The 27928-nt window shown below is 44.8% G+C and overlaps 1 protein-coding gene across 1 annotated transcript in view; it reads right to left on the bottom strand.

The window, feature by feature from the left end:
• The window catches only part of Fras1 (Fraser extracellular matrix complex subunit 1), a 420836-nt gene that overhangs the window by 17421 nt on the left and 375487 nt on the right, over positions 1–27928 (bottom strand). The window contains exons 57-66 of the mRNA XM_006975359.4: positions 27344–27504; positions 26038–26185; positions 21214–21419; positions 15712–15868; positions 13010–13210; positions 10846–11033; positions 9522–9797; positions 6515–6747; positions 3978–4138; positions 1262–1476 (exon numbers count right to left, since the gene is read on the bottom strand). Of these exons, the coding sequence (XP_006975421.1) occupies positions 1262–1476; positions 3978–4138; positions 6515–6747; positions 9522–9797; positions 10846–11033; positions 13010–13210; positions 15712–15868; positions 21214–21419; positions 26038–26185; positions 27344–27504 (1946 nt within the window). The remainder of the gene's footprint in view (positions 1–1261; positions 1477–3977; positions 4139–6514; positions 6748–9521; positions 9798–10845; positions 11034–13009; positions 13211–15711; positions 15869–21213; positions 21420–26037; positions 26186–27343; positions 27505–27928) is intronic.

Below are 27928 nucleotides of genomic sequence, written 5' to 3'. Positions count from 1 at the left end.
ATTTCATGCATATCTGCTTTGTGTTCTGCAGAGAGGATGAGTCACAGTTTAATAGGAACTCAGGGAGGTTGTCTCATTGATGTCCACTGGTACTAGCTGAGGGACACCGAATGAGAGCTCACTGCTAGTTTCTCCAGTGGTTTCTCCAATTACAATCAGCAATTCCAGTTATTTTTAGAGACACACACCAATGAAATACTTGGGGTATTTATTTTTTCGGTCTCAAATTTTAAAAGTGGGCATAAGCAATCCTTGCCTTTGGGACTTTTTGAAGACTAGTATGAACAAAAATATCCAGGTCTGTAATTGAAGAAAAATCATGGTGAACGGAGAACATTAATTTTTGAGGGGAGGAATGATCAGGTTTGTGATTGTTCACATCCTTGGACTACGCAGGCCAGGCATCTATCTGTAGAAACAGAAACAAACGCGGGCTGCCTTCAAGTTTCCTCCAGTAGAGGGCAGTGCTGCACACAAAACCGGAGGACCCGGAACAAAGAAACCCGTTTGAATTAAAGATACTCCCCCAATGATTTAAATCTCTCTGCAGATTCTCTCACTTAGTGAGGCTGAACTTGCTTTTGGAATGAAAAACAAACAGCTAACACGTTTGGCTCCCTGAGCTAAATGCTCAAAAGTGGGATGGAACTTGAGAATTGAATTTCCCATGAGGTAGTCTAACGCATTGTCGCTCTCACAGAACTGTCCTTCTGAGCCTCTGGCTTCTCCCTAGAAAGGCTGCTGTCATCAGGAATGTGTAGTGGTTTGCTAAACATGCACACAGACATACATGCCTGTGTATGTATCCGTTTTTGCTGGGGTGATGAATTTGGAATGAGCACAGAGTCAAAGTGCTTGAAACAATGCACTCTTCCCAGTGTTGTGGAATCGAGAGCTGTCTTCTGAGAGGCCTGCCATCTGCTATTCTGATACATTCCAAGTGGGGCAGAGAGTACACCCACATAAAGAACCCCACTCCATTTTCCAAAATGTACACAGAGGAAAGAATCACACATCCATCTAAAGGAGTAGGCACTCGGTTTTTGTACAGATGACTTGCCATAGTAATTTATTATACTTTAACTTGATTTAAAAGACCTCGGGGCTCTCTTAAGCACAATACTGCCAAGACCCAGATAAAGGACTTATACAGAATATATTGCCTACCTGGCTAGCCCAGTTTGGAACATTACATGCTAAGTGATGCCCTTCCAGAACAGAGTTGGCATGGCACCCAAGCTCAAGAACCCAGGGTACCCACCTGGAAGTCAGCAGTCACGGAGCCCCCGCACACGTCGATAAGCTCTGTCATGTCATAGTATGCATCAAAGGTCCACACACAGCTCTTCAGGTTCAGGTGTCTGTACAGCTGGATGGTCTTAGGCTCCCGGACACTCGGGTCAAACTGGAAGGGCCGGTCATAGCCAGGGCCCAGGGCCGTACTGTGGAAACCTGCATCATCCAGGAACCCTGCCTCTGCAGGGGACAGAGGGAACAAGGGACCGGCTCTGAGCCTGCCAGGAGAGGCTGTGCTGAGCTGTTGTTCATCTGAGACTATGGCTGGATCTACCTTGGAATCCCAGTGTTCAGCGAGGTCCAGAGGAGAGCTTGTAAAGGGGTGAGCTGCCTACTGGGGGCTGAGACATGGCTCAGCAGGTAAAGCGTTCCCCACAGAATATGCTTGAAGACCCGATGAGGGATCCCAGCACATATAGAAAAAAGCCAGGTATAGAGGCATGCGTGTGTAGTGCCAATGCTGGAGCACGGAGACATGTGGATCCTTGAAACTCACTGGCAGCCAGAGAGCTCCAGACTTAATGAAGAGATTCTATCTCCAAAAGTAAAGTGGAGAATGTCTGAGGAAAACCTTTGATGGAGCTCTGGCTAACACACGTGTACAAGCATGCACAATGCAGATGAACATGTGCACAAGATATAATATTCACACTCGCACACACTAGTGAGAGAGAGAGAGAGAGAGAGAGAGAGAGAGAGAGAGAGAAGAAGAAGAAGAAGAAGAAGAAGAAGAAGAAGAAGAAGAAGAAGAAGAAGAAGAAGAGGAGAGAGAGACAGAGAGACAGAGACAGAGCACTGAGCTGCCTGTTGTCTGGTATTAAATGGGCCACTGCCCCTCTAAGAAACTCAGGTACCCAGGAGAAAGGGTGAAGACAACCTGATATCGTGGAAGAATAAAGCAGCTTTTCCAAGTGTTTCTACATCTCCCATGGCTCACCACTGGTCTTGATGAAACAGACTTGTTTATGTGGATCACTCATTCATGAGTGACTATTTTTAAGACCAATTTGAAAAACAGCTTTATGAAAAGCCATCATCATCTGACTTCCTTTTCATCCTTCCTGCAATAGTTCCTGAACTCTTGGGGGGAAACCACCTCAATTAGTAAATAGCTTGCTAATGATGCATGACTCAGCTTCATCTGCTGCATGTCCAAATTCCTGGATCAAACACTGCCAAGCCTGTGAACGGTTCTGAATCACAGGAGTTTTAGAACATCTGAAATACAATTAATTTTCTCACATTTTCATTTATTTTAGTGTGTGTGTGTGTGTGTGTGTGTGTGTGTGTGTGTGTATGTCCACGTGCACACATGGACACACCTGCATGTGTGTGTAAAGACTATGGCATGGAGGTCAGAGGACAACCTGCGGGAGTCAGGTCTCTCCTTCCATCACGTGGGTCCTGGAGACCAGACTCAGGTCATCATGCCTTGAGGCGAGTGCCCACACCCTCTGAGCATCTTGCCGGCCTCAGACTATAACTTTTAGAATACTAAAAGTGGCCATCACATTTAAAAGAGCTAAAGCATCTCAGAATGTCTGCCACCAGCAACCAGCCCTTTGTTCTCCTAGGAACCCAACTGACCTGTGATGAATTTAAATATTTTTAAGCAGGGAGAGGTAGAGCTTTTCCATTTTTAATCATACCATTCTTTCCATTGCCTAGGTATTTGGACCAATTCAACTTTCATGTGTAGTTCAATGGTTTAAGAATAATTCGTGCTCAACTAATTCTACTGTACAAAGACCACCACTACCAAAAATGCTACTTAATGAATATGAAAGAGCAGATGAATGCATTTCTGTCTTCAAAAACTGCTGTTGAATGATTCATCAGCTGAAGCGGTGGGGGAAGGGGGCGGGTGGGTGGGCATGCATTTCATGTGCACTGGCCAAGGTAAATGGAAACAGACAGGACTTCTTGTAAAGGGAAATGTCTGCTGTGGTGAACACAGATGCACAGCCTGTAGCTGTTGGCGTCTTCAGGCCCTCATCTGCTGCGGAGTGCCAGCCAAGGTCAAGCTCTTGCTTAGACAGGCCCACCCAGTGGCAGAGGGAGGTGGGCTATACAGGATTTCCATCAGCATCTCTCTCTTTGCTAGGCTACCGTGCTCTTGGGTATTTCCCTCTGCCCAATCCTGCTTCTTCCTCTTCCCTTTAAGTAGATGCTGACCTCAAAAGAAAACCATGTTGCCTAAACTTTACCTCAGTTCCTCAGTTCCTACATCTAGAGCATCCATCCTTCAGCATCTAACACTGTACTTTCTAAAGATGTTATTGTCATGGGAGCCCAAAACTAAGAATGGCCTCCATGGGTGGGGACGTAACCAATATTTACCATGGAGGCATCTTAAATGTAACAACACATCGGCTCCTCCCAATTTGACTGGCAGAAATAGTTGTTTTCATATCACAGGTCAGAACACAGTGGCTGGGAGAGGTCAAGACATTTTTGGTCAGGTCTAGGTAACAGCTCACGACAGGCTCGGAATCTAATTGGATTTGAAAGACACCCCCCCCCCCGCCCCCCTTTTCCTGTTTACGTCAGTTGTGCTCCCTGGGTTTGGATGCTTTCTAAGAAGGAAGAAGTGATACAGAGTCGAGGACTGGAAACCAGGAAAAGTCTATTCCTCCCTGGGGAGTCCCACCTCCAAAGCTGTGACACAGGAGCAAACTCACCCGCGAGTCCTCGCAGGTCACGGGCGGTGACTAAATTGGAGCAGACGTGCTGGTGTCTGTAGATGGACTCGGACAACAGGAAATGCAAGTTGTGTAAGGGCATAGTGGAGATGAGGGGCAGCATCCCGTCCTGGTGAGGGATCTGCACCGAAATGTGGATTCTGGAGGGAGAAGACGCAAGTGTTCAGCTGCAGGATGGAGCGATGGACTGGACACGTTCCTCTGGCATCACTAATCTGCCTTCGCCTGCGAACTGAGCGGTTTTTTCTTCCCTTGAAGTTTTCCATGTAAGATTTGTATCTGAACACGAGGGTGTTGATCAGTGGTTCTCAGCCTTCCTAAAGCTGCGGCCTTTTAATACAGTCCCTCATGTTGTGCTGAACCCCAATCATAAAATTATTTTCATTGCTACTTCCTAACTGTAATTTGGCTACTGTGATGAATCGGAATGGTGTTCTATGATGGTCTTATGAGGCCCCTGGGAAGGGGTCAGTTGAACTCCAAAGGGGTTACGACCCACAGCTTGCGAACCTCTGGTGTACATATCCATGCAGGGTCCCTTTCACTCCTAAAGGATCTTCAAGACTCATGGCAATCAGGGAGTATAGACTTTTTTTCCTTCCTATACAGGATAACATTACACTCACAAATCACTTTGAAGCTTCCATCTGCTTTAAGTGGCAGCCTTGTCTCTTTAGGAGCTAAGGCTTAGTGATGGATGCCACTGCCGCCACCAACTCTGCCGCCATGTATACCGAGGGCTGGCATGTTCATATGCTTCTTTGTGTGTATGTCCTGTATACTGTTGTGTGCGTGCATGCTTGCACGTGTGTAGTGCACATGCACCGCATGCCTTCGTGTGCACTTGAGAAAGTTGGAAGCTGGGTCGCCCTGGATTTCACTCCACTTCAAGGCAGGGTCTCTTGCTGAGGCTGGAGCTCGCTGGTTCTAGCAGTCTTCGCTAGACCAGGTTGCCCTGGTCTCTGTCTCCCGAGTGCTGGGATTACAAGTGGCTTCAACAACTGCTGAGCTTTTCATGCGGGTTCTAGGGATCTAAACTCCATTCTCCACACTGTGTGCCAAGCGCCGGAGCCCCTGAGCCATCTCCCCAGCCTGTTTATTTGCTTTTAAGCATTCATTCCAATAATAATAATAATAATGAAAACTAGAAGAGTTGGATTCTCAAAATTTAAGGTCAGCTTTTCCACCCAGCCAAATCCTACTAACCCCAGCGTCTTTCTCCCTTCCAGCCTCCACCCCACCACCCTGCAGCCCATGCTGACCATCCTCAGCCCCGGGAAGCCTTGGACCCAGGCCGTGTGTAACTTGTTTACACTGGCTGCTAGGTCTCGGATGTTGGCAGACTGCTTATCTCGCCTCCCCACTCTGAGGACAAGGCCGTTTCCTGTATTGCTTCTGTCTCTGCGTGCATGTGGAATACAATTCAAAATAAAATATGAACTTAATAACTATTGGGGAAGGCCTGGGACACAAGCCGAGCTGCACTTATGGGCTACATTTGTTTTCACTGCGCAAGTTTAAATTTTCACAAAGCTTATTGGGCTTTGAGTTTCGAAAGCTTGTCTGTAAGCTCATTGTTCCCCACAGAGGAATCCAGACATGTGATGTAAGGAGCATGGCTCTTTACCTAGGAAAGGGTCACTGCTGCTTGTGTCCTTCTGTTCCTGCTCCTTAACCCAAATACATTCTATTCTGTTTGAAGAGAAGAGGGATTTGCATATACTTGGCCCCACTCAGTTGTTCAAAAAAGGTAAATGCTTAAAATCTATGAAGCTTAATGAATATGTATGACATGAAGGAATTCTCTTCCGCTATGCAAGAAATGAAAGTATCTGTCTCCCATTAAAACCATGGTGGCAGGGGAGAACAAGAAGTCTAGTGACTTGTGGTTTGGGCCGTGTTATTACTCAGTAGTTTAGCAGACATTCAGCAAGTGTGTCTTGAAGACCAAAGCACTGAACCGGATGGAAGAGATACAAAACAGATCACCATCCTGTCCCTCAAGGTCTTCACTATCTACCACACATGGACGCCGAGAATGATAACACATGGAAGGCAGCAGAGACGGACATCAGAGGATTGGAGGGAATGCTGAAAATATTCCTAGAAGAGATGCTGGGTGGTGGGCCACATTATAGAACAAGAGGACTTAACTACAGCAAGTGGGGAGAGTGGGAGATCTGGAGTGGAGCTCTAAAGCATGTAATGCCAAAGAGCTGGAAGCCCTTGGGAAGTGATTCTCCACAGGCGGTGGGGCAGGTGAACTGCACAAGGTGAGATGAACGAGGCTGGAAGACAGGCAAGTGGCCAGACCTCCAGGGGGCTTTGAAGAAAGCCTTTCTTCTGAAGCTCTAATTACCACTATTTAATTTTGCAGAACCGTCTCTCAGTCTCTCACTGATCTGGCCCAGCTGGAAAACACACCGGATATTTGCAATCTACTCACAGGGGGTGGGGGTGAGGGGCGGCGGGGAGTATGGGGTGGTATGGGGTTGGGGGGGGGAATGTTGCCTGACCTGTTTGGATGCTCTTTGTGTTTCACATCCAGGTATTTCAAGGTTGCAATGAAGGGCTGGGCCTGGAAGCCTCGAGCTGTCCCAGCCACCACTGGGGTGTGGCAGATGGCACTGTCTGTTCCAATGGTAACAACATTGCTCCTCAAGGGGGTCCCTACATGGCCCACCTTGTCCACAGCCTTTGCCACACAACGCACGTGGAACCTCCGGCTGAAGTAAATGCTGTCTAGGACCTATGAGGCAAAGAAAGCATCACAGACATGAATATACTGCGTAAGCACTGTATCTGATGGGTATGATACAGCAGGAGGCATTGTTACAAAGTCAGCTATGGGGGCCATCCATCCATCCACCCATCCTTTCACCCATCAACCCACTGATATGTCCATCTGTTCAGAGGACACAGTGTCAATGATACCCACCGCGAACCAAGCAGGAGGGCCAGAGAAGTAAATGCTTGGTAGTCTAAAGGGATGGGACAGGACATGAACAAGTCAACATGGAACAAGCGTCCAAAGACAGTCCACAGTAACTGTTTAGTCTATTGTTCTCTTTAGACGGCAAGTTTAGCATTAGAACAACGTGACTCTTTCTCATTTTCCAGCAAGACTCACTGGCCTCCAGGCCTCTGCTGCTGAGAATGTGCTTCCACGAGGTTAAGTCCCGCACACGAGGGGCATAATTCCTTATCTTCCTGAAAAACGCCTCCACTCTTTTCCCTAAGGATTGGGTTAGAACCAGTCTTTCAAGAGTGGATGGAAGAGGCTAAGACGACTGGCTAGCATTTTCCCAACCTCAAGATCTTGTGCACAGAATGCAGCTCGCCTCCTGAAGAAACACGCGTTCCCTTCCTGTCACCCCAGCAGTGGCCTTTCTCCTCCTCCATTCCCAGAAGTTCTCCCACTCCTGACTGACCAGGGAGGCCGGCCGGCCGGAGCAGGGCTTAGTTCCTGATCTTTGTCGGTCATATGCTCAAAAGAGCTTCACCTTTTTGCAAAAACCTGCTGATAGCATCCTGGCTCCTGTGAGTCAGGCAGGGAGTCCTTCCTGAGTAACAGAGGCTGAGAGAGATTCCCACCACTCCCCACAACCCTGCCGAGGTCAGAGGGTCATAAAAGCTTGAGGCAGAGAACTTGGCCTCGGACACCTCTTGGCCTTTGAAAGTCTTTCTCCGGAGTCCTTGGCATTTCCAGAAATGCAGAAGCAAGAGGAAGGAGGGCAGCTCAGAGGCGACGTCGGTCCCCGTCACCTGGACACGTCAGGTGATGTGTGCACACGCAGAAGGACAGGTCAGGGAAGTTAATTAGTACTTCTGTGTGCCTTAGACCTCCCACAAAGCAATCACATAAATGTTGCAATTCCTCCCATGGAAACAATTTTCATTGAAGTCCATTAAAAATTAAAGAAAATTTTCCCATTAAACTTTTTTAATTAGCTGCCACCTCTTTATTTATTTATAAATGGACTTCGTCTAGGAGGGAGGCTAGACATGGCTACAAAAATGCATCAACACAATGGCATTCAAGAAATAATTGAAGAAATGAACATAAAGCAAAGGAAACTGGGGTAAAGAGTATTAGTCACTAGTTCAATGCAGGAGAGAAGTTACGGTCACGATGCTGCAAATTCAGTACCTGTACAACAAATGTACTCTTGGCTCAGATACAAGGTTCTGTTGGAACAGAAGCAGATACTTGTAGTAAGCTGTTAAGTCTTACTTTGAAGGGTTCTCTCTCTCCGTGTGTGTGTGTGTGTGTGTGTGTGTGTGTGTGTGTGTGTGTGTGTGTGTGTGTGTGTGTACTGATGCCTCGGGCTCTCTGTATTTGTCTTCCACCTTGTTTAAGGCAGGATCTCTGTTGTTTGACACTGTCCTGCATACGCCAGGCTAGCAGGCTTCCAGGGATTGTCTTGTTTCTACCACCCACCTCACCTTAGGACCACTGAAATGATGGGCTACCATGCCCAGTTGTATGTGGGTTCCTAGGATTCAAACTCAGGTTCTCCTGTGTATGCGGCAAGGGCTCCATCTCACAAACATCTCTCAAGCGCTTAAGTTTTTTAATAATACAGAAGGTGATTTAAATGTGTGCTATATTGCAAAAGAATGGGTTTCCTAGCCATTGGGAGTAGATTGTGAGAAAAACAATGGCCATGAGTGACCCTGTTCTTCAAAAAATACAGTCTGAAAATAATCTCAGAGGCCCAAAACTAGTCCGGAAAGGAGTTGCAGTGAAAAATGCATAGACTTTTTTGCTACGTGCCAGAGAGCTAGAAGGTGCATTGAGCCTGGGTCTTGACTGTCTCAGAAAACCCACCCATATCACTGGTGAATGAAGGAATCTACCGTGGGGCACTTTACTTTTCCCCAAGTCTGGGCACACAGCACTCGTCACCACTCTCTGGCGGGTGGTAGGTGGGGTGTGCGTGTGTTCTTTGAAAAAAAAAAAAACACACACACACACAACAACTGCCCTAGGAGATCCTTTTCATGTCCTCCCACGGGGCTCTGCACAGTGCAGACCACACAGCGAGTGGTCTGTCTGTCCTTCTGTTTAAAACCTGTTCCCTACTGTGCGCCCCTCATCGGCTGCTCATTTGAAGACTCGTGAATGTGGTAGAACTCTGAATCCTCAAGAAGTTTATACCCAAACACTTACTGAATGATTAAAAATACATAAAACAGAATCACGTTAATGGCACCCACCTGGAATCTTGGACGTGCTTGATCATTTATAAACCACATTGGTCAGTGATCTTGTCAAGCGGTCGAGTGAAATAAATATTATTTTACAGATCAGGAGACTAAAAAAGGCCAAAGAACCCCTTTATATCAAGTGGCTGAAAAGTAGGCATACTCGGGATTTTTAAAGAGGCCAGCAGACAACTGCATAGTTCTCTTCGATTACACCACGTTCCTTTTCCTAACGTCTCAGCCTGGACCTGACTGACTTACGGCAAATGCCACACACACACTCCATGGAGCAAGCCCAGCCCTTTCCCTCCTTACCTTGTGGTTGACGCTGGTGAAGGGCGTGCTGTCAGTGATGGTCTCAAAGGGAGAGCGCGCCCCGTTGCCGTCAGTGGGGGCAGCCACCTCCCAGCTGAACTGCACAGACGTTTGGTTGACGCCTGCCTCCCTGCAGCGGTCCTTCATGACCGCATACCTGGGGAAGTGCGGGTCGCAGGGGGTGACGCAGACCAGCGGGTAGCCTGGGGATGGGGCTTTCCTGATTCCTTCCTTGGCAACCTCTTCCACGTGATCATAGTCAGCCAGGGTGACGACCTAGGAGAAAGCAGGAGAGCTTCAGGCTGCTTTGAGGAACTGCCTCGGCCTTCCCTGAGACCCCACAGCCTCTTCATCCCTAGGGATCCCATAACCCACAACAGGAAACTCTGCAGTTGCTTGCCAGGCCAAGGTGAAGACACTGTAAGTGGAGGAGATCCTCCCAGAAGCCTCATTATCCTATTAGCAGCATTCTGAAACCAGAGCCTTCTCTCTTATGTGAAAAAATATTCTAATTCTTTTACACAACGGACCCAAATTCTGTTTCTAGTGGCCAGTTGCTATTTTCGAGTTGCGTTAAACTGTTAGTGGTGCATAGAGGCACGCTTGTCCAAAATAGAAAAAAAGTAATAGTGAAGGTAGTGTATTTGTTTCATAGTCAAATAAGAGGTAAATTTTGAAATAATCTTCTCTTCTGATATATAAGAGACTAGTCAGGGGAAGTCAGAAGAGGAGTTCTGGTTACCTGACTCAAGGATTCAGTGTCCACTGGTGACCTTTGGGCATTTGCTTCTTAATGGCATTCACTCTATTCCTCCCAAACTGAAAACATGGCACCACATCTCCACATATACTTAGTTCTGTGTGCAATAAGTTTGGAGGACAACGGACATGCAAGAGTATTGCTTTCTTACTCTTCCCACCAAAGCAGTCAGAAGAGCCACTGACTTGCAATTTCTATCTTTGACCAATCAATGTGGCGATAGCTTGGTCTTGTATCAGGAATGGGTTCCTCCACCCTTCATGCTATTAGCACTTGTGCCAAATAACTGTTTTTTTTTTATTGTTGTTGTTGGGGGCCATGCTGTGCACTGAAGGGTATTTTGTAGAGTCTGTGGGTTCTACCCACCAGATGGTCATAGGACCCTGTGTGAGAGATGTACCAAGTGGAAATGTCTCCAGACATGGTCCAACATTCTCTGTAGGGGGGAAGGAGGAGGAGAGATTCCCTTGGAAGCAGTGCACACAGGGATCTATCTCCTCCCCAGTTCTCATCTCCTGGCCATGGAGACACATAACCAGCTGTCTTTTGGATCAAGCAACTCACAATGGGTGGCGCCGGCAATATGAGACTTCCTGCTGCCTCTTGGTCTAGAATTGTCACAGTAGCAGTGGTCACGTCCCCAAGCACTGCTTCTACTGGATCATCTGGGCCAAGGACTAGGGAAAAGGATTCATGCCACTCTCGATCTTCATTGGACAGGATCTCGACTTTGAAGAAGATGTGATCCACACCTTCACCAAGGACCGAACAGAAAGATCAAAGATGAGGGCATGAACTACAGAGAGTGCAGGCTGGCACAACCCAGACATGACATTAAAACGTGCCCTGTCCTTTCAGGGGCTTCTCATAAGTGCATTGACTGCTAAACACTGCAGACCCATCTCGAGTGAAGACTGTTTTATAGACCAAATTCTACCTATGGCAGAGACTCGGCACTGTGCAGATTTACTATTCCACACCATACAAGGATTAATGGCCCCTACCTGACACAGGCTGGCTGTAATAAAAATCTATGATCCAAAGTACACTTCATCCTGGTTACTCTTTTTTTAAACTTTTTGCTTAATTTTTCTTTCCCTTTTACACTTATGCACGAGCTCTTATGTGGCTACGAGAGCTTGCACACAGATGCCCTTCAAAGCAGAGGCTCAAAGGCTGCCGGCCAGGCCAGGCTTTGCAAAGATCACACCACAGAGGACCAGATGCTGGAAGGAGGCAGGCAACAGCTTCGGAAGTTTCCTCCGTCTCTTGTGACGTGCAGGGCAGTAAGGACCTCCTTCCCCTCCTTCTCACATCTGGTCTGTGCTGCTTCTGACCTGTCCTCCCTTCAGAATCTTAAACAACAAAAGCAGAGTATGGAGAAATACTGCAGATGTGGAAGGCTGGCTACTGTTCCCCCAAACACCAACGAGACACTCAAGGCACGGAACTTGTACTGCCTAGTTTTCTGTCAGCTTGACCCAAGCTCAAGTCATGGGAGAGGAGAAGGTCAGCTGAGACAAGGCCTCCATAAGATCAGGCTGCTGCCAAGTCTGTGGTGCATTTCCTTAGTTAGTGACCGATGGGGAGGGCCATTGACAGTGGGTGGGGCCATCCCTGGGCTGGTGGTCCTGGGTTCTACAGGAAAGGAAGCTGAGCAAGCTTGCCACAGGGAGGAGCCTGTAAATAGAACCCATCTATGGTCTCTGCATCAGCTCCTGTCTCCAGGTACATGCCCTGTTTGAGTTCCTGTCCTGACTTCCTTCAGTGATGGACTGTGACGTGGAAGTATAAGTCAAATAAACCCTTCTCTCCCCAGCTTGCTTTTGGTCAAGGTGTTTCATCACAACAATAGGACCCTGACTAAGACAGCTGAGAGCCCCATAAAGCTCCAGGCAGGTGTCTGAGCTGCAGGGACCACTAACCATTTCTCTATCAAGTCAATGCATCAGACCATAAAACAGTTATGACTTGATTCTTGTCCTTCCCTCTTCCCAGATGGACATTGGGATTGTGTGTCTTTCAGAGTTTGATAAGCCCTAAAGGGCCCAGGACAGCATTTCCACCATACATCGAATGGTGTGTGTGCAAATGTTGTATCTGTATCTAAAATCAAGTGCTGTTTCACTCAGCTAAACAACTTTCAAATAAACCCAAATGCTCAGTGTGCTCTATGAATGGGTACTTTTTTGTTAAACTATCTAATTTTTTTTTTACCTGTAATCTCAAATATATATTTAGTAAATGCTTTATATTATTGGAGCTATTCTACTCTAATTTAATAGCTCATCCTAATCATTTACTCAAATATGACATTTTCCTCTCCACTAAGAAAACCCTGCCTGGGCAATAGTGGTGCACACCTTTAATCTCAGCACTTGGAAGGCAGAGGCTGGTGGATCTCTGGAATTTGAGATCAGTGTGGTCTACAGAGCAAGTTCCAAGACAGCCAGAGCTACACAGAGAAACCCTGTCTCTCAAAAAACAAAATAAAACAAAACAACAAACAACAACAAGATCCCTATAAATTGGACAGGTTGGAAGGGAATGAGGATCTTTGTGAATGGGAAGGACAAGAAAGGACAATGGGGTCATGAATATGAACAAAACAAATTACATACAGGTATACAAATATCATAACAAAACATATTATCCTGTATAACCAGTAAAGGCTAACGTAAAAACAAGAAGAAAGGAAACCCAAAGACCGACATTGGCACTCACTTACCAGGACTGAACTTCAAGACTCGGCTCTTGGGGTAATAGTCCACACCAGACTGGGCAGAGCCATCGCGAGTGCTGCAGCGGATCTTGGAGGTCCGATTTTGATCGCCTCTGCGGATGACCTTGGTGCTCAGCACTGCCGTGGCATCTGGCCCTGTGGGCTCCCGGACTTGGTATGCGGCTTCTTCAAACTCGATGGTAGGGGCTAAGGAAATGTGGGCAGGAAAATAAGAGCAAGGTAGAGTAACTCAGAGCATCAGACTCCCCAGGAAATAGCTTACAGAGGCCTGTACCAGCCAAATGGCCGGCAGTCGTAAAGATGAATCAGTATTTACCCTTGAGCAATGTTTTGGACAAAGGAACTCATCTGGGCTCCTGTGGGTGTTATTTCTCAATGATTCTTATTAAAAACAAAAAAAAAATGAAGAAATGTTCTAGAGACTTTAAAATGCATAATGGCCAAGCTTCCAACATTTCAAAGAATGTCTTCAAATTAAAACTTTTAAAATTAAAGTTTGCACAATTTATGCTCTTCCAGAGGTCCTAGTTCAATTCCCAGCAACCACATGGCGGCTCACAGCCATCTGTAATGAGATCTGGTGACCTCTTCTGGCCTGCAGTCATACATGCTGTATACAAAATAAATAAATGAATCTTTAAAAAAAAGAAAAGAAAAGAAAAAGAAACTATCGATAAAGTTTGCACAATTTGTCAAGTGACTGAGACATAAAAGGTACTCGATAAATATCTATTGATCGGTTACATAAATTACCTTTTTAGTTACAAACTACAAAGTTTTGCAGTGCATCTCATTTAGATGTTCCTTAAGTGTACCAACTCCATGTTTATTTCTGGGCCTTTGGACTTTTGTCTCAGCTATGCCTGCTGTTTCTAAGTTCTCAATATTTATTTCAGTCGGTATAGTTAGTTAAGGAACACAAGCTTTCTTGACTCAATATGGTTTGAGACACTATTGTTGTTGGGAAATAATAATAATATTCATTTTTACCCCTTGAATTCAAATTTCATGAAGAAAGGAAGGTTAGGACAGTGGTGAAGAAGATAACATGATGGGAAATTTGAGAGCAGTTATTAATTTTATAATCATCTTAGTGTATTTCAGAATATTTCAGAAATTTCCCATCTCTGTTTTTTCTGACTTTCTCAGAAAGTTTCACCTTGACTTTACAGTCCTAGGTAAGAGGTTCTTTGAAACACTGGAACATTGCTGAATGGGGTGAATTGGTTACCTTTTGAATCTTTTTCTTTCATCTGTATCTGTGTATATGTACACATGTGTGTAGATGCCCATGGAGGCCAGAAACAAGCATCCCATCCCTTGGGGCTGGAATTACAGGCCGTTGTGAGCTAAAGTGGCTGCTGGTAACTGAACTCCAGTTCTCTGCAAGAACAGCCATTGCTCTTAACCTCGGAGCCGTCTGTCCAGCCTCGGCCATGTTGAGCCTTGATCATTTGGGTTTTCTTTGTATCTGAGAAAGGTTCACCTTGGGGGTTGAACCTAGGTTGGTATAAAGGGCTAATTCAACTACAAGGCTCTCTCTCTCTCTCTTCCTCTGTCTCTCTGTCTTTCTCCCTGTGTGTATGCTTATGTGCACAGGGAGGCAAGATGGCAACCGCAGGCAGTGTTCTTCAATAGTCATCTACATTTTTTCTGAGGCAGGATCTCTCACTGGGACCTAGGACATACCAACTAGGCAGGAACAGTGGCCAGCGAACCCCAGAGCTCTTCCTGTTTCCACCTCTCAGCACTGGACATATAAATGCATCTGGCTTTTTATGTGGATGCTAAGGGATTGAATTCAGGTCTTGACCCTCATATGCCTGAGAGTCAACTAAACTATCTTCCCAGGCCTGAGGTCAGCTTTTCTTACTGATGTCCAAGAGTTCCTTAGGACCTCTAGGAGTCTTGCCACTCTCAGAGTAGTTAAAAATGCAGATTCCAGAATCCATTTAAAATCAAGATTCTCACCCAGCACCACTGGGTAGCTAAGATGCAAATTAAGTGCTTTGCTTACGCTGTTTTTTCACATGTAAGGTTAGCGACATCTACTTCAAGGATTATTGCCAGAATTAAGTAAAACAAAGTAATACAACATGTTTAACAAGAACAATAAACATTAAGTAAAAAGTGGGGTTTGTATTGTGTATTCACCTGTTAAAATAATCTATTTTAGTAAAATAATGATGTTTTGAATAAAAACAGGTGCTGTTTTCCTTGGGTGTCTGGTCGCTCTGTAGGTCACTTGGTGTTAGAATTTGAGGTTGTTTGTCTTTGTCAGTTTGAGAAGTCAATTCGAAATCAGACTTTGCCAGGCAGACAGCAGTGTTTCAAATCAGTTCTCGGGACTCAATTATGTCTGATTTTATTTCTAGTCCCCCTGCCAGACCTGTAGCGACTTACGTGATTTCTATTCCCCACTTTAAGATTCCTGTCCTAGCTTTTACACATATTTGTTTTCTATCTTTGACAATGTAGGGCATAATGAGATTAAGCATTCCTGTGGACTTAGAGGAGCCCCACAGAAGGTGGTCATTGGTTACAAGCATTCTATATAAATATCCAGAGGTTGCTGTAAGTGGGGTACTTTTCTAGCAGTTTCCCTTTCCAAACACTTATGTTATTCGTAAGCCCTCACTTCACATCCTAGCAACCTAAGTGAGGCTAACGGGATTCTCTTCTGTTACCATCTTCGTCATTGGATATGGTGACAGTGGCCATGCTGTTCTTCCCGACTCTGGCTCCACTCCAGTGGTTTCCGAGAGGATGGCCAAGGTAGACCCTGAACTGCTCCTCAGGCTCAAACATGGAGTCATCATGGATGTAGACAGTGCAGTTCTTTGCCTACAACCAACACACAAGACATATTCAGCCTTGTAGGAGACCAGTGAAAGGCAGTTTTCCTAGATCATTCTTTTCGCTCTTGGCAGCAGCGAAGAATTGGCACAAACCCCAAAGCATCTCAGCAGTTTCTCATCTAAAATAAATGTTTAATTCTAGCAGTTTGTGTCTGAGTAGGGTGTACCTATACGATAAGGCTTCTATTATAAAAACATTCCAAACCATTTGAAATTTTTGGTGAGAAGTTATGAAAATCAAACCAGTACAAGCAACAACCCACCACAGCACACCTGCAAACACTGGTGTGCTTCCCCACATGGTATCTGGGTGAATGAAGACATCTGTACATGTTAAAAAAGCGGAAGTCTAACAATAGGAGTCAGCATATGGCTCTTCTTCCTGGAGGGTTGAACAAATTCCTTTTCCTTTGTGAAAACTGAATAATTTTGTAAGGAATTCAGAAAGGCAGCGTCTCAGGTTAAAGACAACTTTAAATGCTGAAGAGCTTTCCAATTTTCCACCTAAAGTATGTCATCTAAACACTAGAGAAGATGGAAACCTGGGAACAGAACCCAAGTTCTTGCTGGTGGTCGGAAGCCAAGCATTTCTCAAACTGAATATTCTCCACCGAGGACCATGTCTCTGAGAAAATGTAAACCCAAATCATAATGTTTTTTATATATAGCAGCCTCAGCAATAGACTCATGAGGTAGAATGTGGGATATTGTCACCTGGCCATTTAAAATTTACCAACCAACTATTTTACACACGCTGTGTGTGGGCAGGAAGGAGTTCTAAACCATACTTCCCAAATCACACTAAATGGCAAGACTTCCCCGTGAACATCTGTCTGTGGCTTCTTAACATCGTTTCAAGCTCCTAAAGAATAGTCCTTTTCCTTCAACATCTTTCCTACAATAAGAATTCATTATAGAATATATGAACTTAGCAGTGACTTTTCAATCTTTTAAAAAAGACATTTTTGTAAATGCCAACTCTGAAGACATATGCTTAATAAGCCAAAGAAAATGAAGATTCCAGAGTACGCTGAAGAATTATGATAGATTATAGAGTGGGTAACATATGGTCTATTCGATTTCTTTTATTAAATGAAAAGCTATTTCTCGAGTAGGCAGTGAATTTTTTTTAGCTGAAAACAAATACAGGCATGCAGACTCAAAGCTCAAGAATGTATCTGCAGTATTTGTACATGTTCTTAAACTCAGGTTCTAATGTGCCACTAACAAATAAAACTCCAAAAACTAGGACCAGCCTTTGTGAGTCCTGACTGTCTAAGGCTTTATTTACTTTTTGGAGTGAAGATGAGCATAGGTTGAGTCAGGAGTATAGTCACCTCTACAGCAGGTGAGCTCTTCTTATGCTAGGTGTCAAAGGGTTAAACCAGAGAGCAAGATTTTGATACATTTGGCTACATCAAAATGTGACACTTCTGTTGAGCTAAGAACATTATGGCTAATTTTAAAAAGATAAAAAAGGAAGTATATAACCATAAAAAAATTAAAACTGAAATTATACATAAAAAAATACATCTAAACTCTTTGAGATTCCCATTCCGCCCCCCCCCCCAGATTTAGGAGTTATAGAAAACAGTAGACAGAAGACACAAGAATTGTTATTTATTTTCTTTGTGTCCACTCGCATAAATGTGAAAGCATATGAGAAAAAATGTTCCTATATAGTTTAAAATTTGAACTTAGCAAATATCCCTCATGTCTTCATAGCCAGGAAATTGTAGTATTAATATATATCATATTAGAACACATCCTTGCTTTTAGTTTTATATTACCATAGTAATTTCTTTTTTAAGTAGTTTATTTTTATTTTTTTTAAAATATCTATGTGCATTAGTGTTTGGCCTGCATGGATATCTGTGTGAGGAAGTTGGATCCACTGGAACTTGAGTTACAGACCGTTGTAAACTGCCATGTGGATCTGAGAATTGAACTTGGGACCTCTGCAGAAGCAGCCAATCCTCTTAACTGCTAAAGCATCTCTCCAGCCCCATCAATTTCTAAATTGACAAAATTCAACTATATTATGAAAATTTGATATTTATTATAACACAAATAAAAATTTTAGTTAGGTTAGAAAAAAATGGCTAAAGTTGGTTTAGGTCATGGTATTGTATCAGAGCAATAGAAAACCCTAACTAAGAGACTGGAGTCAGAAGTGGGGTACTGATGGGACAGACCTGACCATGTGTTTTGGGAGGACTGTGGAAGGATTTTGGAACTTTGGATTAGAAAAGCCATTGAGTGCTCAGAGCTTAATGACCTATTCCTATGAGAACACAGAAGACAATGTTGTGAACAGTGCCCATCATCATAGAGGCCTCGCTTGTGAAGTCCCAGAGGGGAGCAAAGACGCTACTTACCAAGACCATTTATATGATATTTTGAATTCAGAACCACTAAAATAAAACCTTCGCTTTGCTGGGACAATTGAAACTGGCCAGCTAGTGCTGAAGCATCAGCTGTGATTAAGATGAGACCAGCATCAATGAGGTGAAAGTTTTGGATGTATTTTCTCAGGGTCAGCACACAGAAGCTGCGGTCCTGAGGAATCAAGGCTATGCTTTGTGAGGGTGGCTGAACTTGGAATATAGGAGAGTCACCCACGCAGTGCTGTTTTTGAAGGCATGAATGGGTCATGGCTAGCATCTGAGGCTTGGCACCGTGAGAGGCCAGGAGAGGCCGCTGGTGCAATATGAACCGCAGGACAAGCCCTAGTATTGAAGGAGTCATGGAAAGAAGTTGAGGCTTGGGACCATGTGGCAGGGTCAGAGTCCTGAAGAGAGACCAGGGGAGGCTTTTGGTGAAGGTGCAGCCCAGCTGCAGTGGTTAACACCAACATTTTAGAGATGCCAGTACTGTGGGGTGACCACCAAGGACAGCACCAGCTTTGGAATGGAGCTGGCCTGAGCCGAGGAGACAAGCTGTGTGTGCTGTGGTTGGGGGAAGTGCTACCATCAGGGCCCTTTGGCGCCCAGAGGATTGTGACTGAGTCTCAGATGTCAAGCAGGGAACCTTCTACACTGTTGAATTAGGGTCTGGCTTTGTTCTCACGGTAGCTGTGTCCTGGTTTTCTCCTTTGGGGGTAAGAAAAGGATTTAACTTATCTTTCATTTTACAAGAGCCCACACTTGAGACTTTGAAATTAAAGAGAAACTTTGGATATCTTCAGAAACTGAACTTTGAACGAAACTTTGGATGTTTTAAAGGGACTGAACTTTTAAAGTGTTTCAATTCTTAAAGACTATGGGACTTTCAAAAGTTACAATGTTCTATATTTTGATATTAATTTTACCATGCCATCTTGTCAACAAAGGGAAGATTCCAGTTGAATAACGATGTGCTTGTGTGTCGAGCTGACAACAGGATCACTTGTACTAGCCAGTTTTTTTTTTTTTTTTTTTTTTTGTCAACTTGATACAAGCTACAGTAATTTGGAAAGAGGGTCTCTCAAGTGAGAAAATACCTCCATGGGACAGGCCAATAGGCAAGCCTGTAAAGTATTGTCTTTACTGAGGGTGGTGCCAACTCTGGGCAGGTGGTCCTGGCTGGTATAAGAAAGCAGGATGAGCAGGTCATGAAAAGTAAGCCAGTAATCATTGCTCCTCTATGGCCTCTGATCAGTTCCTGCCTTGATTTCCCTGGATAACAGTATGTAAGCTGTAAGATGAAATAAACCCTTTTCTCTCCAATTTGCTTTTGGTCATGGTGTTTTATAACATCAATAGAAACTGTAACCGAGACACCCACTAAACGGTCACATAAGACAATAGCAGAGAAACACAAAGCAAAATGACAACCAGCTTCATTTTTATTATACTACAAAAATGGAAAGGATGAGGAATGCCAGTGGCAGGAGAGGATGCAGACTGATCACAGTCTTCACACATGTCCAGCAATGTTCTAGAAAGTTCTCTGGAATTCCTTTATCTAATGTAGTGTATGTACATCCTAGGATACAGCAGTTTTGTTCCTGAAGATAAATCTCTAAAGAGATTATCACTTAGGCCTTGGAAATGCACCCCTGTGAGGCTCGACACTGAAGCATGATTTGTGGTGACAAGAGCTTTGGTGTGAACACAGAGGCTCCTTAATATTCCCGGGCATGCATGAGTGAAACAGACTAGGTACAGGCCACGAACTATTGTACAATAGCCAAAAGTACCAGATTAGATACAGACCTAAAAGACACAGGCAGAACTTGAGACATAATGCTGTAAAGACAGCAAAAGACTAAATGCAGAATAACATTTTTATAAATAATAGATCATGCAGGCAAAACGAAGAACATCTAAAAAGATTTCTTGAAATTGTATTTACGTGTGTGTGTGTGTGTGTGTGTGTGTGTGTGTGTGTGTGTGTGTGTACAGGAATCCATGGAGGCTAGAAGAGGGAGTTGGATCCCTTGGGGCTGGAGTTACAGGCAGTTGTGACCACCTGCCATGGGTGACTGCCTGACATGGGTCCTGGGAACTATATTTAGGTCTTCTGGAAGAGCAGCAAGTATTTTTAACAGCTGTGCCATAATAAAACAAAACAAAAACACCTTCAGAGGGAAAAAAATACAAATAGGAGCTACAGATCAAACACAGTAAGTGAGGGAGGGAATGAACAAGGCAGAAAAACCATGGGAGGAGCTTTGCATAGAGTGAGGACTGTGTGCCTTGAACAACGGATACATGCACCTGACTCTGCCATTGAAACTGAGACTCGGGAAAGGTTGTAAATCAATTCTCTCTCAGTCCTACCTCTGAGCTACCTTGAAATTACAGGAAGCATGCCTCTGAGATGACAGTGAGATTCAAAAGCCTCCATATCTGAGACACTGAGGCTCCTTACTATTCCTGGGCATGCAGACTAGGTACATGCCATGAAATATTGTACAATAGTTTCTCACTTCAGAGTGGCTTTAATTTAATGTAAATTAAGGCATACTGTCAAGACAACCCTTGAAGCTGTATAGTGCATGCCTCCTAGGTCCTATGTTGGGATATATATTGCCCTGGACAAAGACCTTCATATCAGAGAACTCTCTTTCACTGTTTGCTGTTTAAGTGACATTGGGGGTTTCTCTATTGCAGTTTCGGACTAAGAGGTCTACATTTGATTCTGCTGGATTCCATCTATGCTTCCCAGCTCAACCAATGATGCATATGTTTTCTTGTAAACAAAGACAAAGTGGAATTGATGGCATCATTAGTAATTTTATCAATTTGTAGAGAACTCCTAGAGTAGATTGTATCTAATTTACTTCATGGACAAATCAAGGTTACAAGGAGGTTAATTTCATCTTTGAGTCACCATGAGCCCACTTACCTTCTCCCCTTTCAGAAATGTAATCCGTGAAGAGTCTGTATTTCTTCTCTCCTCAAAGTCCTCCATGACCTGAGCTGAGTGGCTCTGGGTGTAGCACCTCACTGATGACTCATAGCTCAGGTCCCCACTCCGGATGATAGGAACGTTCAGGACACCCTCCTTCTCCTTCACTAGAAGCAAATCCTTGGCAAACTGCATACTGGGAACTGGGCAAGGGATGGGGAGATGGGGGCCTTGTCAGTGGGAGACGCAGCAGCACAGTGGCACTCCCCTGAAGGCCAACACAGGACGGCAAAGCACGAATGTTAAGGGGACCTCAAGTGTGGCTGTCGCTCCTACGACACAATCGCTGCTGCCGTTATGAGTGTGATTCCAACGAGCTACACTAGGCTGACTTTGTACCCATTTTCCCCCAGCTTCAGAATGCGGTTACTACTTCCAGTACAAACAGGTAACACACACGAAGACAGTATGGTAATGATTTGAATATGCCACATAGCCCACTTTGCTCCTCGGGATACAGTAAGGAAAACAAACGAGCCGAGGTTGATGACAATTGAAGGCCCCTCACATAGGTCCTGGGTCAGGGAGACACCAGGGAAGAGTACAGATGCTAGCAAAGGAAAACAACCAACACCAACAACAAAACAGGCTTGATCTATGTAAAGGGCTTTGTTTTCATTAGCTGTTGTTGTTGTTGTCAGATGTTACTTATAAATTAAGCCAGAGATCTAGATTTTTCTCTTAAGTTAATAACAATAGTAAATAAAATACTACAAAGAAATTCCCCATAGGTCCAACTTATTTGGACCAAACAAAATCTATATAGGCTGAATTTCACAGGTTGTAATTGACCTGTGACTAGTGCTATGGCGCTAGCTGCTCTCTGAGACCTGGTGAGCTCATTTGACTTCAGGAAGGAGCCCCAAAGACTGGTTGGAAGCAAAGGAATTAGAAGAAACAGGCTTGACCTTCCAAACTGGCTACATGACAAGGTAAACTTTCTGAATGTTGGGTTTTTAAACATGCAAAGCAAAAATATGAGCATCTCTTAGCATGGTTAAGAGGACCTGGCTTTCCAAAGATAACACAAGCCATGATACTCAGAGTGTAGCACAAGGTTCAATAGGAGTCAGCCAAATATGGCAGGTTGAATATATTTTGGTTTGCATGTGCCCCATGCTTCTTCATCCAGGGAATCATTTCTCTCTCTGCTGCCTCAGTGCCCATGGTGATGCTCTACATTAAGACATTTCGCCAAGCCCAGCATTTGGTTAACTGCTGTTATTAATGTCTCCATGAACAGTGCAAGGAAAGAGATGCCGAAGCCTCCGGAGATGAACTTCGTGTTCAGAGCTGTAGATACGCAACCCTCATGCTACCATCACTCTCTTCTTGGCTGCATTCTGCATGAGGCCCCTCAAAACTAAAAGAAAGGGATGCTGGGAACAGCTCGCCACTCTGCAAGTCCACACCCAGAAAGTTCTGTTTGCCTTCAATTGACTCTGGCTTCGAAGGGTTGGATGGAGCAAGGACAAACCCATCCTGTCAGAATGGAGTCTACCGGGCATCAATGATGACCACACGAAGAGACAGAGGATGCCTCCTCAAACAATATGAAGCCTAAGTGGCAATCAGTGACTGCATCTTAACAGTGTAGGAGGGGCCTGTCATCCGGTGCAAAGTGCTTGACACCAACGGAGGTGTGTTGCCACAGGGAGGGCAGAGCAAGCAAGGGGGCTGTGCTGCTCTTGGCCTGTGTTGAAAGCTTCAGATGGGTTTTGTGGCCGGCAAGCTCCAAGCCAAGTGAGAAAGTTAAGGGCTAAAGTGGTAATATTTTCTCATGCATTAACCAACCCCAGATTCCTCCAGAGCTGTAAACACTCTTCTCTCCCCATCTGTGACAAGATAGTCACTGTCACTTCTATCTATCTGTTGGGGGTTGGAGGGATGGACACTTCTGACTGTGTGCACAGAAAAAAAAAAGTCCTTGTCTTTAAGAAAGCCCCCACCACCAGGAGGCTGCAAGAGACAACACAGGACAGCAAGGTGAATGCAGAACAGGCTGTGCACACTGCTGGCGGTGTAGGTCACGTTTTGTGTTTAGGGCTCTCATACATATTGATGCCGTCTGTCAAGTGCTTTTCAGAGCAGTGCAGTCCTAGGAAGAGGCAGCAGTGGCCAGGGGGGTGATTTTCCAGGATTTCGGGGACCCTCTCTTTCTACTGATAGGGTGCATAGATGCAAAGGAAGTTATTCGCTGAAGGCATGTGGGCTTGCAGTGGGTATAATGCATTTATCATTGAGCAGCTCTCTTAGCACATTTGTTGTACATGACCGACATACTTATTTACATAAGCCTTAGATCTGGAAATAAAACACAGGACTCTGTTCTCTGTTGCTGATACAATATTGAGCACCATATTCAGGGACATAAGATACTCCATAGACTCTATTATTCTGCTCATCTTTTTGGTCATTGACAAAGTGAATACAGTAACAATGCCTGGTATGTGGTGGCCTCCTTTCAGGCAATGGTTATGTTGGAGAGTTAACAGAAATCCCACCTCTGATTCTTTGGAGTTAATGAGTAAGCTCTACTCAGTTGTACACACAGGAATAATTGATGTCAGTGGCTACAAGATCTTTCTTGTCTGCCAGTAATACTCATATGCACATTAGAGTCTAATTTCAGAAGAGGTAAATAAAAACAAGAAAACCTTCTGAGATGAATTCCTTATTTAGGGTTCTGAATTCAGCACAGTGGAAAAAAAAAAAGATAAAAGTACCCAAGATTACATCAGAAATGTGAGCAACTGCCCCCAGAAAGGTGAGCGATTGCATTTGGAAGGTAAAAGCTGACTTCATAAGGTTCTCCAAGTCACAGCAGACATTGCCACCTAGAGGACGGATGCCAGCTCCAGCTGCATGGGAGAAGTCAGCAAGGCAGGACACGGAACCAGGTGGGACAGAATGGAATAGAGCTGAGCTTTGCCTCTGACTCCATCATCCATCTCTTCACAGGGTCTTACACAAACTATTCAGATCTCAGTGTCACACATGAATGGCTGCCGCGAAGGACAGATATAATGTGTGTAAAGTCTCTGTACCCAAAAGTGTGTGCAGTGAAGGGCCTCAACAAAAGCTAGTGATCACAAGGAAGAGGGGTGACCACCATGAGAAAATCCTGTTGACTACAACCGATCACTAAGGTAAGTTTGGGGATTTCTTTCCTGGGGTAAATTCTTGACATAAAACACACGTGGTAGCCTTCCTCATAGATCAGAAACATTTTTTGTATATCAAATTCCTAAGACTGCAACTCTAACACCTACCAATAAAATGTTGGGGGAAATTGAGTTCCCAGAGTGCAATGAAGATGGTAAGTGTTACTGGAGTTTGACCGGTTCATATGAAAAATTATAGACATACCAAGAATAAATGAACATGCAATAACATCTACTGTGTGGCGGATTACAGAATTCATCTCTGACATTCTGAGGAAAGCAGAACCTCAGGGGCACAAAGCAGATACGTGGTCGCTAGGGCTTCAGTTGGGGGAGAGACTGCCTGCCAAGGGCATGAGTGATGGGAGTAGGGTGTGGGACTGCTCAACCTCTTTATCCTGGTGACATGTGTATCACTGTCTTCAGAGTTTTTAGACTCTTTCTTCTCCTAGTGCATCTTTTTAAACTTACTAAATTATACCTTAATGAATTGTTACATATATATGTAAATATATATGTACGTAAATACACATATACACACATATAAACACACACACATATTTCTCACGAACAATGCATACAAAATGATTGCTTCCAGTGATGGGGTCTAGATAATTGAGAGGGAGGGACATAAGGAAGATTAAATTTTCACAGCGTGTCTTTTGCCATTTGTAGTTTTTACTACCATATACACGATTATCTAAAGATGAATAAAAACATAAACATTATCCTGTGGCTTATCTCTTCCTATTTTAGGGAATTTTTTTAACCCTGACTCTGTCGTCAGCCACTGGGGCTGCTGATGACAGTCCTCTTGCCTCACTTGGAGACTATGACTTGATTTCCAACCTCTGGACCCACATATGGATCCAGATGTTCTAAAAATGCTAATTTCCTTCCCTTCTTCCTGAGAAGCAGCTCTCGGGTTCAGCCTCACTTACGCCCATTATGTCTTCAGTGGTGACTGCATTTTGGTCATATACTGCTTCTACTCACTGGTGTAGACCATTTCCACTACTGCCAATATTACTTTCCTAAAAAAAAAAAACCAACCTTGCACCGCTCCTGCTCATACCCACATATTGCTCCCCTTGCAAAGCCCTCTGGCCAGGACACAAGGCCCCACAGGACCTGACTCACTGCAACTTCCTGTTCATGCCTCTACTTACCTGCTGTCCTGTTCCGAGCAGACGTCAGCATTCCAGTTCCCCAATATGCATCCGTCAATATTTCTCACGTGTCTATACTTACCTCTCATTTGCAACAGGCTTTCCTTTGTCATCCATGAACAGATTCCTATCAGACCTGAGGACTCCTTTGTAAAACCTGCCACACCAGACACCGGACTTCTTGAACATAAGGCCTAACGCTTACACATCTCTCTGAGCCCGGCAGAGGACTGGCATGAGCGGTTGTCTCCTCCATGTCTATGCAAGCGTACATGCATGCGTTTGTCCATGGATATATGTATAACACATATACACGCATACAGATTTCATGAATGAAAGTATGAATGAGATACAACGTGACGCGCACGGGAGTTAAGAAAACACAGAAATACACTTTAAGCTAGCAGCAGGCGTTCCCAGCCTCTTACCGTCTTGGAACGTGTCATTAATCGCAATGACAGCCTGAGAGGGTTTGGTCAGTTCAGCTCCTTGTGCTGAGCTGAGGAAAACCACAAAGGTCTCCAGCCCTTCGATGACTGGGTACTGCGTGTCGTCCAAGATAGTCAAGGTGCAAAACTGGAGGAGAGAGCAAAACAAACTTCAGAGAAGGCGCGGCACCCATCCCTGGCGTCTTCTCTGTGCTCACAAAGCGAGTTTATTTTTTTTTATTGAAATTCATAATGATAATCTCATTATCACATTCTTACAGTTTCTATTCTAAGCTGGCATTGTTGGAGATTTGATGGTAAAGAAGATCCTTTCATGAATTTGTGTTCATTTGCATATGTTTTTCATATATCTTTTACATTTATTTATTGTGTGTGTATGTGTGCGCGTGTGCACACACACGCATGTGCAAGCGTACTACGGCACAAGTGTGAAGGTCAGAGGACAATGTTCAGGTGATGGTTTTTCCTTCTGCCATGTGGGTACCGGGATCAAAACTCAGGCCATAAGTTTTAGAGGTGAGGCCGTATTGCCGGCTTCTGTTTGTATACATTTCCGAAGAAAGTAAGGACTGAAATGTTGTAAAGGGCTTTTACTGTTTTGAAGTGACTCTTCAAAAGCAGCCGGAAACTGCACTAGTGACATTATGCAGAAAGAGTCTCAAGTGGAAGTCTGCATTGGGTCCCTCCTCGTGGAGCTCCAGGGAGGGGGGTGAGGAAAGATTTTAGGAGTCAGGAGGGATAGAGGACTCCTGGAGAACAGGACTCATGTGGGCTCACAGAAACCGAAGGGACAAGCATGGCTTTGCATGGGTCTGCACCATGTCCTCTGTGCTTGTCGCTTGGGGGTTCTGTGGGCCTCCTAACAGTGGGAGCGGTGTGTCTCTGACCCTTGCCTGCTCCTGGAGCTCTTTCCTTCCTGTTACCTTGTCCAGCTTCGGTGTGAGGGCTTTTGCCTTGTCTTAATGTGTTGTGTTTTGTTGTGTTTGGTTGCTGTCTCTTGGAGGGAGGCCTGCTCTTTTGTCTGTCTGGAGATGGAGGGGGAGTGGATCTGGGGGAGAAGGAAGGTGGGGAGGGGTGAACTGGGAGGAGCTGGGGAAGGAAGCTGTGGTCAGGATCTATTGTATGAGGGAAGAATCTATATTCAGGAAGGAAGGAAGGGAGGGAGGGAGGGAGGGAGGGAGGGAGGGAGAGAGGGACAGGAAGGAAGGGAGGGAGGGACAGAGGAAACTACACTAGCAACAACGAGACTTTTGACTTTGAGGTACTTTGGCTACTGTGGACTCACCTGTTCAGTGATACCTGGCCCAAATTCCACCTTCCTTGAACTGGGAACATAGTCAACTCCCGGAGTGGCAGAAGCTGGGTCTGAGGGACGTGTTGCACACCACACAGAGGTGAAGGTAGAAAGGTCAGTGCCATGGCGGATAACTGGAATCTTCACTGTGCCTGGATTAAGGTAATAGTGATTTTTAATGTCCGAGCCAAAATATCAGAGGGCATCTGAGGACACGAACACGGCTGAGAGGTGTACTTGCTCCCTTTCCCTGACGCCGAGGTCAAGAGGAGACTCCCAGGAGCATCTGGGGGGTGGGGGCACTGAAAAAATAGCCCTTGGGAAGAGCAGGTTTCACATGCCCCTGAAGGATCACCTGCCACCAAAAAAAAAAATTGAAAAAACAAAAATATGAAGCCTATTTAAGGATAAAAGCCCCTGAGAAGAGAGCCTCAGCTGGAAAAGTCAGCACCGAGCTCAGGGGCCCTGGAGCTGCACGTTCTTAATGAAATGTTTCAACTGGGTTGATTTTCCTATTTTACCCAGCAGTGCACACATCATTACTTAAACCATATGGGCTTATTATCTTAGGAACAA

The sequence above is a fragment of the Peromyscus maniculatus genome, chromosome 10 (genome assembly GCF_049852395.1).
Source record: "Peromyscus maniculatus bairdii isolate BWxNUB_F1_BW_parent chromosome 10, HU_Pman_BW_mat_3.1, whole genome shotgun sequence".
Taxonomy (NCBI): Eukaryota; Metazoa; Chordata; class Mammalia; order Rodentia; family Cricetidae; genus Peromyscus; species Peromyscus maniculatus.
The sequence above is the reverse complement of the archived record's forward strand: the minus strand, read 5'-3'. Positions and strand labels throughout refer to the sequence as shown.